Source organism: Hyperolius riggenbachi, chromosome 4 (assembly GCF_040937935.1).
Source record: "Hyperolius riggenbachi isolate aHypRig1 chromosome 4, aHypRig1.pri, whole genome shotgun sequence".
NCBI classification, from domain to species: domain Eukaryota; kingdom Metazoa; phylum Chordata; class Amphibia; order Anura; family Hyperoliidae; genus Hyperolius; species Hyperolius riggenbachi.
Genome location: NC_090649.1, coordinates 301,777,142 through 301,790,338, shown reverse-complemented (window position 1 = coordinate 301,790,338; position 13,197 = coordinate 301,777,142). Strand labels below are relative to the sequence as shown.

Sequence of the window (13,197 nt, the reverse complement as noted above, 5' to 3'; positions counted from 1 at the left end):
AAGCGCCACCAGCTATTACGCTCAACAATAGCTGCATAGCCTGCATTCATTTGAAAAAAAAAATATTATTTTAGAGGTGTCCGGGTTGAAAACTGTGCTGTCCCAATTGTGTATTGGACACAATGTGGGCTTCACGACCGCTGTCTGGAACCTCATGCTGTGTATTTACGGCCCTGGTACCACCGCTAGGTACCAGGGCCTACTATGTCTCGCTGCTTGTTCTCCTGCCTGCTGCCAAATGCCAGTCTGCCACACACACTTATCCTCCTCACGCTGCCTGCTGTTATATTTCCTCCTGCTGTCTGTGTCTCCTCTCCACTGCCAGGGAACACATTACAAGGTGCTGCTGCCCAAGCGCCACCAGCTATTACGCTCAACAATAGCTGCATAGCCTGCATTAATTTGAAAAAAAAAATTGTAATTATTTTAGAGGTGTCCGGGTTGAAAACTGTGCTGTCCCAATTGTGTATTGGACACAATGTGGGCTTCACGACCGCTGTCTGGAACCTCATGCTGTGTATTTACGGCCCTGGTACCACCGCTAGGTACCAGGGCCTACTATGTCTCGCTGCCTGCCCTCCTGCCTGCTGCCAAATGCCAGTCTGCCACACACACTTATCCTCCTCACGCTGCCTGCTGTTATATTTCCTCCTGCTGTCTGTGTCTCCTCTCCACTGCCAGGGAACACATTACAAGGTGCTGCTGCCCAAGCGCCACCAGCTATTACGCTCAACAATAGCTGCATTAATTTGAAAAAAAAAATTGTTATTATTTTAGAGGTGTCCGGGTTGAAAACTGTGCTGTCCCAATTGTGTATTGGACACAATGTGGGCTTCACGACCGCTGTCTGGAACCTCATGCCGTGTATTTATGGCCCTGGTACCACCGCTAGGTACCAGGGCCTACTATGTCTCGCTGCCTGCCCTCCTGCCTGCTGCCAAATGCCAGTCTGCCACACACACTTATCCTCCTCACGCTGCCTGCTGTTATATTTCCTCCTGCTGTCTGTGTCTCCTCTCCACTGCCAGGGAACACATTACAAGGTGCTGCTGCCCAAGCGCCACCAGCTATTACGCTCAACAATAGCTGCATTAATTTGAAAAAAAAAATTGTTATTATTTTAGAGGTGTCCGGGTTGAAAACTGTGCTGTCCCAATTGTGTATTAGACACAATGTGAGCTTCACGACCGCTGTCTGGAACCTCATGATGTGTATTTACGGCCCTGGTACCACCGCTAGGTACCAGGGCCTACTATGTCTCGCTGCCTGCCCTCCTGCCTGCTGCCAAATGCCAGTCTGCCACACACACTTATCCTCCTCACGCTGCCTGCTGTTATATTTCCTCCTGCTGTCTGTGTCTCCTCTCCACTGCCAGGGAACACATTACAAGGTGCTGCTGCCCAAGCGCCACCAGCTATTACGCTCAACAATAGCTGCAATCATTTAAAAAAAATTGTTATTATTTTAGAGGTGTCCGGGTTGAAAACTGTGCTGTCCCAATTGTGTATTGGACACAATGTGGGCTTCGCGACCGATGTCTGGAACCTCATGATGTTCATTTACGGCCCTGGTACCACCGCTTGGTACCAGGGCCTATTATGTCAGTCACATCACACTGCCTGACACACATTACTCCTCCTCCTGTAGCTGCATTGAGCTTCTGCTGTCTGTGTGCTGCTACCACTGCCAGGGAGAACAGAAGAAGAACTATTTTCTACTGCCACCTGCCCACCCACTCTCCTACCGAGTACCGACCGACTATTACCACACACTACAAATAGCTGCAAGCCTGCAAATACTTCCTCCTCCTGCTGATGTCTGTGTTTTACCACCGCCAGGGTACACAGAAAAAGGCGCTGTGGCTTGCAATGTGCCACTACCTACCTATTATGCCATCAACACAAATATAACTATGGTGTTATTACAATAATATATTTCCACAAATGAAGTAAAAAAAAATATTACAAAAGAAAGGAAAACCAAGACAAATATTTTAATGATAGAGAAGAAGAGGAGAAGAAGAAGAAGATGAAGATGAAGAAGATATAGAAGATGAAGAAGATATAGAAGATGAAGAAGATTATGAAGAAGATTATGAAGAAGATTATGAAGAATATGAAGAAGAAGAATATGAAGAAGAAGAAGAAGAAGAAGAAGAAGAAGAAGAAGAAGAAGAAGAAGAAGAAGAAGAAGAAGAAGAAGAAGAAGAAGAAGAAGAAGAAGAAGAAGAAGAAGAAGAAGAAGAAGAAGAAGAAGAAAATATAGAAGAAGAAGAAGAAGAAGAAGAAGATATAGAAGAAGAAGATGAAGAAGAAGATATAGAAGAAGAAGAAGAAGATATAGAAGAAGAAGAAGAAGAAGATATAGAAGAAGAAGAAGAAGAAGAAGATATAGAAGAAGAAGAAGATGAAGAAGATATAGAAGAAGAAGAAGAAGAAGATATAGAAGAAGAAGAAGAAGAAGAAGAAGAAGATATAGAAGAAGAAGAAGAAGAAGAAGAAGAAGAAGAAGAAGAAGAAGAAGAAGATATAGAAGAAGAAGAAGAAGAAGATATAGAAGAAGAAGAAGAAGATATAGAAGAAGAAGATGAAGAAGATATAGAAGAAGAAGAAGAAGAAGAAGATATAGAAGAAGAAGAAGAACAAGAAGAAGAAGATATAGAAGAAGAACAAGAAGAAGAAGATATAGAAGAAGAACAAGAAGAAGATATAGAAGAAGAAGAAGATATAGAAGAAGAAGAAGATATAGAAGAAGAAGAAGAAGATATAGAAGAAGAAGAAGAAGAAGAAGAAGATATAGAAGAAGAAGAAGAAGATATAGAAGAAGAAGAAGAAGATATAGAAGAAGAAGAAGAAGAAGAAGAAGAAGATATAGAAGAAGAAGAAGATATAGAAGAAGAAGAAGATATAGCAGAAGAAGAAGAAGATGAAGACGACGTAAATGAAGACTTCCAACAACCATTTTGGACACACCTTCTCATGCAAACACTTTTCATGAAGTTAATTTACTTTTTTTGAGACCTTTTTTAAAACTACTACATCACCACATAATCACTTGATGTTTTTCTTCATAAAAAAGGTGGTTTCATGCATCATTGACCTCCAATACAAGTTTTACAAGCTATTTAAGGCCAGCTCGGATATTTTACTCGAATACAGACTCGGATAGTGACGTCGGATATCCGAGGTCGAATCGGATATTCGATTATATTGGATATCCGACTTTGAGTGAATTCGGATAGTTTACTATACGAATTCGACCAAACTCGAATAGGATAATGAGGTATCCGAGCAACACTACACATAAATCATTTTTTAATGGTTTCTCCTTTCCTCTGGTATACCCAACTACATTATTTTGCCACTTGTTTGGGATTTTCAAATGCAACCTAAAAATGTCTTCAGCCAAGCACATAATCTCTCCTATTGTAGCCAATTACAAATCAACCAATTTGTCTACAAGCACCATTCAGAAAAAGCTAGTTTGCATGAACAGCTGACAAGCAGTGTATTCATCATCAACACTTCAGTCTTGAGTGTCACAGGAGCCCTAGTTGTCAGACCGCGAAATGCCGTTGGGAATTGGCCGCAGACAAACCAGAAGGGAGCCTGTGAGGTACGGTAATTACAACTTTACACACTATTTCAGGGTATAACTGCCACCACCTCTGTTACCATGGGACAGAGGAGCCCGTTGACTGTCTTTGCCTAGATCTACAAATAAAAAACGTTACCCTGTATTCTGTCTAGCCAACAACAAACAATAGTAGCGTCTCTTCAGAGATCTGAGTTCAGTTCCTGTGTATGCTGAATAATAGGGTAGCTGGAACAACAACTGACGATAGCGTCGGTTTATTGAAAGCAATATAAATAATATATACAGACAATTATTAAAATCAACAATTATTAAAACAGTAATATCCAGTATGAAATAAAAGAGGAGAAAATACTTAGGGTTTGTGGAAATATGCCCGTTCTGGGAAAACTTGTAGAGTTCCTTTTGTTCAGTTCAGCAAAGTTTAAAATCCAAGCAAAATGGAAGATGTCCTTTGTTTCAGCTCAGACAAGATGGCCGATCAAGATGGCCGCTAGCCATGTGTCCTCTGGCTAGCACCAGACAGCTATGTAGAGATGGAATGTGGAGGACTCAGTCTCAGGGAGTGGTCCCTTGCAAACACTTTTGATGAAGCTGGTTTGGGGTGTGGCAATGCCGGCCCCCTCTGAGTCACCCGCCAATGACTGTTCATTCCCTCTGAGAGATTTTAGGGCTAAACTTATAAAATGCCGTAACTTATGAACGATATACGTTATATTTAGGGGGATAACAGATTCATACTTGTCGGAAAATACAGATTAATATGACATCAGACATGGCTAGGGCAGCGGGTCCAGTTCTTGAGAAGGGCATAACTCAATAACCGGACGGACTATCACAATGAGTTTCATATCAGCACGATGGCCAGATTTTACCAACTAGACGATATGAATTTTATAGCTGTGCGAGGTATGGTTGCCATATAATCGTCAAGAAACCATACCCCACATGCATTCATATTTGGCCTGGTTGGAGCCGCTTCAGCTGGCTTTCTATGGCCCCCCTGTGGAGATTAGCTTCCTGAACTCAAGGGTTTGTTCCTGCTCATTAGCATATCAAAAGAGCCATCCTGCAGTTAAGCTGATGTCTTCTCTCTGCTGAGAAAAGACAGATGCTCCTACACAATCAATCCAAATTCTATTGATCTGAAGCGCAATCGATGCAGTGAATTGAGTGCGATCGCTTTTTCTTCAAGGGCGGTTCCAGGACGTGTCTGCGGCCCCGAAACCGTCCATGACAATGAGCCCCTGGAGTCAGCTGGGGTGGCAGATCTATGGTTTTTGAACAACAAAGGATTAATGTGGAAATTTGCAATCAAGCGTTGATCTCGAAGATGTTAAATGCTTGTCCACTCCAAACCAAAATTGTATGTACCTCATTTAGAAATCCTCAGATGCTGGCTACCTAAAGTGTGTGGTTTAACCTTCTGTGTGCCCTAGCCTGAAGCCAAATACTTCATCTTGTTTACAGCTTCCTGACTCCTTTGATATCTTACAGTCTTGTGATGGAATGACATAATATAATAGAAATGATAATAGTAATAATAACTGTTAAACACTGCACAACATGTGTCAGCGATGCTGGCTACCTAAAGTGTGTGGTTTAACCCTCTGTGTGCACTAGCCTGAAGCCAAATACTTCATCTTGTTTACAGCTTCCTGACTCCCTTGATATCTTACCGTCTTGTGATGGAATGATATAAAATAATAAAATGATAATAGCAATAATAACTGTTAAACACTGCACAAAATGTGTCAGTGATATATAAGTGTATAAGTATTAAATATGCTTTATAAACCATGCATGCAAATGAAAGAAAAACTCAAAACTTACATATTTTCCAACTGAATACGAGCTCCATAGTGGCATCTTAATATTATTACTGTATCCACTTATATATTTGTCTTGGTATAAGATGCAGTAGTTGTTGTCCTGTAAATACACAGGTCTTCCAAATGGTAAGTTGTGCTTTGTGGTGTTAGATACTGTAAGGCAGGGAAGAGGACAACAGTGATGGAACTAAATTAAAACTTTTACAAACAGTTCAATAATGCCATGCTGATTACTGACTGGGGGGTCAAAGGGGAACTATGACGAAAACTGAAAAAATTAAAATACATACCTATAAGATCGACATTTCCAGATTAAAATGCCCGTAAATTAATATTTCTATGTAGCTGTCATTTACAGTAAGTGATTTAATTTTATGTTTCTTACAGATTACTGACAGGTTTTGTTCCAGTCCTTCTGCTCATGGGGGAAGCTAAAGCTTCCCTTTATTGCTTTAAAAGCAATCCCTGGCAAGGATCTCTACAAAGTTGTTGGACAACCAGCCTACTTGCTTGCAGACTATTCTGGGGGCTGAGCAACTGCCATTCTGTTAGAACTTTTGGGAAAAAAATTAGAATCTCCATAAAGACATAGACTAATCCAAAACCTGTTGCTAAGAGGTCAAAACCATCAAATTGAAAACATGTACTGTAAGTGACAGCCACCTAGAAATAAAATTATTTACAGTGCATATTATTCTGGGACAAATTTTTGTCTTATACATATGTGTAAACATAACAATAGCTCCTGCATCCTTCAGGGGCATTGCTAGTCACCTAAAAGATCTGGGGCACCAGGGAGAAAGCGAGAGTGTGGCGTGCTTCACGCGCCTTGGCAAAGAATGGGTGTGGCCATGACGTGGGTGACGGAAAATGGGCATGGGCATGGCCATGAAAACGGTTACCCCATATGTCAAATGAAGAAACCATTACCACACATGTGAAATGTAGAAACTGTTCCGCTACATACTGCAAATGCGGAAACCGTTAACATTAAACAATGTACCTTTATACATGTGAATTACCATAAATTTGCATAGCAGGGGTGGCAAAATAACATATCATATTGCACATGAATAAATAAATCCCGCACACTCAGGAACCCTACAAATAAATAAGGACTACTGTAATAGCGCACTGTAGACAAGAACATAACGTACAAGTGTAATAAATACATGTAAACAATGAATGCGCAAAAATGGACTGAACACTTCAGAGGAAATAACAAAAAACTAAGTGACCAAAGAAGAAACCATATGGCACAACGGGAACGCTAATAAAGTGCAATATAAGGACAGTGTAGCTAACACAAACAGAGTAATTGTAATGCTGGGGGGGGGGGTGTGTGCACTGTGCTGCCTTAGCGATAGCAAGCATTCAGACAGGTACAAGACAGGTATAGATTGGAGTGTAACTAGTAGAAACCGCAGCTCACAGTCACGTCCACAGAAGCAGAGCAAGCAGGCTAACAACAGTCACCAGCAAGCATCCACCCAGGCAAAACTACCAAGACTACAGGATAGAACGTAACGAATAGCAACTGCAGCCTATAGAGTAGCAGGAATACTCCAGTAACCAATGTGGTGATGGCAGAATCCAAGCTATCTGGACAATGGACTTCACTGATCCACTGCGGATGCAGCGAACGCCCACCAAGCATGAAACAAGTTTGCATATATATTTATCAAGAACTACCTAAAGCACAAGTAATAAGGTTGCATAGAACTACAATAACAGAACTATACAAAGTAACAAGGTGCCCAGTAGATCAGCGTACTGACCACTATGATGGGCAGGGTAAGAAATGGGATGCAGGTATTCAAATCTAGTGGATGCAGGTATTCAAATCTCCACACAGCTGAATGGTAATTACTCAATCCTGAGCTGGCTTGATTACCATTTGCTAGCTGGCTGTGAATGCAAAGGACCCCAATAAGAAATACCTGCAGTATTATGTAACAACATGCATGCAGGAAATCCAGGGCTAGCTGGCCGCAGCTCAGCTGCAACAAGCAATTTGTGGAATGATGACAGCATCCTGAGCTGCCCAGAACTGCAGAGCAATTGCAAATGACAATGAGACCCATTGTAAATGCACAACCGAATGCAAGCAGATAAGCCAGAACTGTCCGTTTGCAGCTCCACTGCAATGGACAGAATACGCTACAGGAGGGATCCTTACAGTACCCCCCCTCTTTTAAAGGTGGCTTTCAGACGCCTATAGAAACTGGCATAATTCTCCTGAACCGCCCAAACCAGAAAATCAGATGTAGAAAGTCCAGCAAACTGATCTGACTGATAACTCATAAAGGTTGGGACAGCCCAACAAGACCAAATTCCATAATCAGGCACACCGAGACTGAACCAATCTGAACCAGAACCTCCAGAACCATGCCAATCAGTACTACAAGCCCCAGTGTGATACCCATCAGAACAGTGATTTTCAGGAAAAAGCCCCCTGAAACTCTCTGAGTGATACCCACCACCTTCCAGGGACTGTCCGAAAATGCCAAACCTTTTAATGCAATGCCCATTGGAACTGTCCTTTCCAACATAGTATCCACTGTCGAACCAGTCCAAGACACCAGGGCAAGTTTCCTCAGAAATCTACCAGAACACTTTGAAGCTCCATAGAGATCCCAAGAGATTAGAACGCCCTTTAGGCTCACATGGAGAACTATCAAGAACCCCTATGGAACCTAGGGCAATACCAGTCAGGGTTACAAGGACAAACATCGAGATCAGGGCTTTCAGGGACCAGAACCATCTTTGGGCATGCAGGCAGACTGAAAAAATCAGAACATATCACCACTAAGGAAGCATCTGAGTACGCTGACACATAAGACACACTTGGGCATTCTGGCACACAGAGCACATCTGGGCACACTCGTACAAGAGAAACTTCTGAGCACGTCAAGGAACTGCGGACCTCAGAGTCGGTCACAATAGGACTGAAACCAGGACAGGGCACACAATCATCATGACTAGACTCTACAGCCACTGGACTCTCACTAAAGAATACAGAATCAGACTTAGGGGTCACTGATTCCACCAAGGGTATTAACAAGTCATGTTTAGGGGCCTTAACAGGACAGGACAAATCTTCTGATGTATGCACTGAACTAGATAGAGTCTCCACAACTTCCTCTGAACTGGACAGACACTTATCGCCAACTACACTGGATTGGAGCTCCAAAAGAGCTGCCTAACAAGTCAGTATTGCAGCAACCCCCACTGAACTGGGCAATACTGAGAAACTCACTGGACAGGAAGGGGACTCTGGAACATCTGCCACACTGGACAGAGAACCAGAATTTTCCAAGATACTAGGCATGATTTTAGGAACACTCACTAAACAGGACTGCAAAACACTTGCTGACGAGGAAAATGTTTCAATGGCTTCTGCTTCACTGGACAGAGATTCATCAAGTTTTGCTAGAGTGGACTGTAATTCTAAGACAGCTGCTAAACAGGTGAATATTACTGCAACACCAACTGAAGTAAGCAGAGCCTCTGAGTCCTCTGCTAGAGATCTTTAGGCCTCCAAAGTACTTGGTGAAGCATAAGACTCTGTGACCTCAGCTTCACTGGACAGGATCACTGAACAGTCTATGATGCAGGGCAGAACCATGGAAGCACCTGATGGACAGCATAATGATTCTGTGACCTGAGCTTCATTGGACAGAACTACTGAATAATTCATGGTACAGGGTGAATTCACTGGAACATTTTCTGGATAAGGCATTGATTTTGTAATTTTAGGTTTATATAACAGATGCTCTGAACCATTCGCGGAACTAGAGCAAGGTGTGCAAATGGAAGTATCATAACACAGAGTTTGTGAATCTGAACCACAGTTCTTGAACTGTGAAGTTGGAAAATTCAGATGCTGGGGTTCTAAGGCCACCAAACATGATTGCTGAGACTCAGGAACTGATGCAGTGCATCCATTGGTGTCTGCTGGATCATATGGTTTGCAGGATGCACAAAACAAATCAGTAGGAATTTGTTTGTATTTTTTCGCAACATTTTGTGATCAATTTAACAAATTCCAGGGGGTCATCAAAAACCTCCTTGTTTTCCTCAGCAACTTCCTCGGCCCAGGTTCTCATGTTGCTATCAAGCAGGTATAAGATAATAAACCTGAACTGCTGAAATGTTGTAGCTGATATGAAGAAAGAACATGAATTCAAAATGTTGCAATTCTGCAAGAAATTCAATAAATACTTATTGTCACCATTATAACGGGCTAGAGAAGCAAGGTGTGCATCTAGAGCAAGGCTAGCAGGTGATGTCATTGCTAGGGGCAACGGAGAGACCGAATTGACATTGGTTACTGAGTGTTGCTCACACTGACTCCCAGAGCGATCATTCAAGATCTCATTCCATGCATCAATTAACGGAATCACAAAGTCATGCACACACAGATTCATTTCAATCAAAGAAAAAGCAGACTCAGTGCATGCATGCAAAATTATGTTACTGTTAGCAGTGTAGAATTCATAGAAATTTTTTCGATCATTCTCCAATTCATGAATCAAAGCTTCAATTTCCCATTTTTCAAACGGAGGATCCCATTCATTCTTGTCAGGAACTAAACAATTATTCTGGGCATAATTTACAGTTGGACTAGTCTGTAGGAAGCTAGTTGGAGTGGACTTGGCTTGGTTTACTCCCGACAAAGAATCAACTCAATTAACTAGATCATTACTTGGGTATTTCCTATTCTTAAAGCCAGGGGCGCCGCCAGGCACCAAGCAGACCAAGCGGCCGCTCGGGGCCTCATGTCTTTAGGGGCCTCGGAGGCTCTGTGACGTCGTTGTGATGGTTTTTTAATTCCCTCTCCCCCTGCATTGCTCGGAACTCCCTGGCCGTGTCTCCCTCTGTGACGTCCCCAGTGACGTCACACGCAGCTGCCGCACCACCGCGCAGCGTGCATTTGCAGTGGAACGCAGAGCCAGGCCAGCCAGATCCATTCGCTGGTGATGGGTGAGGACTGTCCGACTGCAGTGCACTTTGAACACCAACTCCGCCCCCCCATTGAAGCCTATTGGATGGGTTCAGCCAGGCCATGTGCTAGCTCAGTGCCTGCTAGCAAGCAACTCCCCCGCCTGCCATACAGGGTGAGAGAATCCACATGTGATTGGCAACTGTACGGATTAGCCAGGTCCCTGACGGAGCAGAGCCAGAAAGCTTGGGGGAGATTTAAAGGACTGGTGCTGTACACCTCCGGTGCGGGGAACACGTGACCGCGTCGCAGAAGTTACACAGAAGCCTGGTCTGGGGAATCTGGTAAGATTGGTCTCTAGTCTCATTCCACGCAGCAGTCTCCACTGTTTGCCTCTCTTTTCCCCTGCATCTTCAATCAGCCCATGCTCTCTCATCCTGCTATAGTGCCCTATAACCAGCACTTTCCTCTCAGAACCCCCAATGTGCCCTCATGTACTCCTACCCAACACTTACAATGCTCTATTGCTCTGTCACCACTCAGTGTGCCCTCACTCTCTCTCATCCTCCCCCTGCATCCAGAAAGTGCCCACCCAAGTACCCTCAATGTGCCCTCACTCTCTCACCTCCAAGCAACCTCGAATTTCCCTCACTTCCTCCCCAGCTTTCCTCCCCCCCCCCCAGTCGTGCGCTCCTTCACTCTCCAGCAATGCGCTCCTTCCCTTACCAGCCTCAACACCCCACCCCCCTCGGTCATGCGCTCCTTCCCTCCCCAGCCCCCTCGGTCGTGCGCTCCTTCCCTCCCAGCCCCCTCGGTCGTGCGCTCCTTCCCTCCCCAGCCCCCTCGGTCGTGCGCTCCTTCCCTCCCCAGTCCCCTCGACCATGCGCTCCTTCCGTCCCCAGCCCCCCGGTCCTGCGCTCCTTCCCTCCCCAGTCCCCTCAGTCGTGCGCTCCTTCCCTCCCCAGCCCCCTCGGTCGTGCGCTCCTTCCCTCCCCAGCCCCCTCGGTCGTGCGCTCCTTCCCTCCCTAGCCCCCTCGGTCGTGCGCTCCTTCCCTCCCCAGCCCCCTGGGTCGTGCGCTCCTTCCCTCCCCAGCCCCCTCGGTCGTGCGCTCCTTCCCTCTCCAGCCCCCTCGATTGTGCGCTCCTTCCCTCCCCAGCTCCACATTGTGATGTGTGGCAACGCCCATTTTTGCTCACCGCAGGACTGTCAGGATGGGGAGGGCGAAAAAAACTGTCTGTCCCTGGGCGCTGAAAACCCTAGCTACGCCTCTGGGTCACACTGTTGTCCGCACTGGGCTTGCGGCCGGCAGAGCAGCGCTACGGGAAGATGGCGTCCGAAGCCCTGTACTGGCGTCCGTAGCCCTGCTATTCAATTCAGCGCGGGAGATTGCAGTCTGGGGAAGCTGCGCGCCAGAGGCTGACCGGGAGAGAAGACTTCTGTCAGGTGAGTAAATTCTTTTTTTGTTTTTCTGAAATGTGGCCCATATTGCGTTTGTTTTCTGCTGAAATGTGGTCTAAATTGCGTTTTTCTGCTGAAGTGTTGCCCAAATTGCATTTGTTTTCTGCTGAAATGTGGCCTAAATTGCATTTGTTTTCTGCTGAAATGTGGCCCAAATTGCGTTGGTTTTCTGCTTAAATGTGGCCCAAATTGCGTTTGTTTTCTGCTGAAATGTGGCCTAAATTGCGTTTGTTTTCTGCTGAAATGTGGCCCAAATTGTGTTTGTTTTCTGCTGAAATGTGGCTCAAATTGCATTTGTTTTCTGCTGAAATGTGGCCTAAATTGCGTTTTTCTGCTGAAGTGTTGCCCAAATTGCATTTGTTTTCTGCTGAAATGTGGCTTAAATTGTGTTTGTTTTCTGCTGAAATGTGGCTCAAATTGCATTTGTTTTCTGCTGAAATGTGACCCAAATTGCGTTTGTTCTCTGCTAAAATGTGGCCCAAATTGCGTTTGTTTTCTGCTGAAATGTGGCTTAAATTGCATTTTTCTGCTGAAAATGTTGCCCACATTGCATTTATTTTCAATGTCATGGTCACGGCCGTAGCAAACACCCCCCATGCCCATTTTTCGGTGCAAACACCCCCCGTCCCATCCTCCTTCTCCACCCACCTGTCATGCCACGCCACTTTTTGGCGGGATAACCACGCCCATAAGGATAGGGCCACTTCCTGCAGTCCGCTTGGGGCCACAAAAACCTTAGCTGCACCCCTGCTTAAGCATTGCACAGTGTTTCGCGTCATTTTTCCACCCACCATAATAGTGACCCCTCACTCCTCCGTATCACGTTCATCGAGTCCATTCCGCACAACCGCCACGACTCTTTTGACTCTCTCAAGAAACGTGAAATGTTCTGGATTCAAATATTGAAGACCCTATCTCCAGGTGGTCTAAATGAAGTGCTTGAAAAAATCTTTTAATTCACCACTTTAACAGTTAATACTTTTCTCTTTTTAATATAGTCCTCTCTTTTTTAAAAGCAAGTTTTATAGATTGAACCTAGGCGTCTAAAGATAAAGTAAAATAGACGCATTTTCTGCTTTTCTTCTCTTTTATCTCCCTCATTGTGATCATTTTATAGGTTTGGAATGTTGCCGTTGTAAGAATTAGTTGATAATTTATGATCCTTCTGTTAGATATATATCCATGTCAAATGTGCTTTCCTTTTTATATACACATGTATGTACATTTGTTCTATTATATTTTATTCTTTATTTTTATTTTATTTTATTTTATTTTAATTTATTTTACTTCATTTCATTTGTACCTTGTTCCAAAATTTGCTTGTTTTCTGCGTGTGTGTGTGTGTGTGCATGTGTATGTGTGTGTAT

At 44.0% G+C, this 13,197-nt stretch overlaps 1 protein-coding gene across 1 annotated transcript in view; it reads right to left on the bottom strand.

The window, feature by feature from the left end:
• The window catches only part of ENPP1 (ectonucleotide pyrophosphatase/phosphodiesterase 1), a 208,465-nt gene that overhangs the window by 33,494 nt on the left and 161,774 nt on the right, over positions 1-13,197 (bottom strand). Inside the window, exon 20 of the mRNA XM_068231575.1 lies at positions 5,428-5,579. Within this exon, the coding sequence (XP_068087676.1) occupies positions 5,428-5,579 (152 nt within the window). The remainder of the gene's footprint in view (positions 1-5,427; positions 5,580-13,197) is intronic.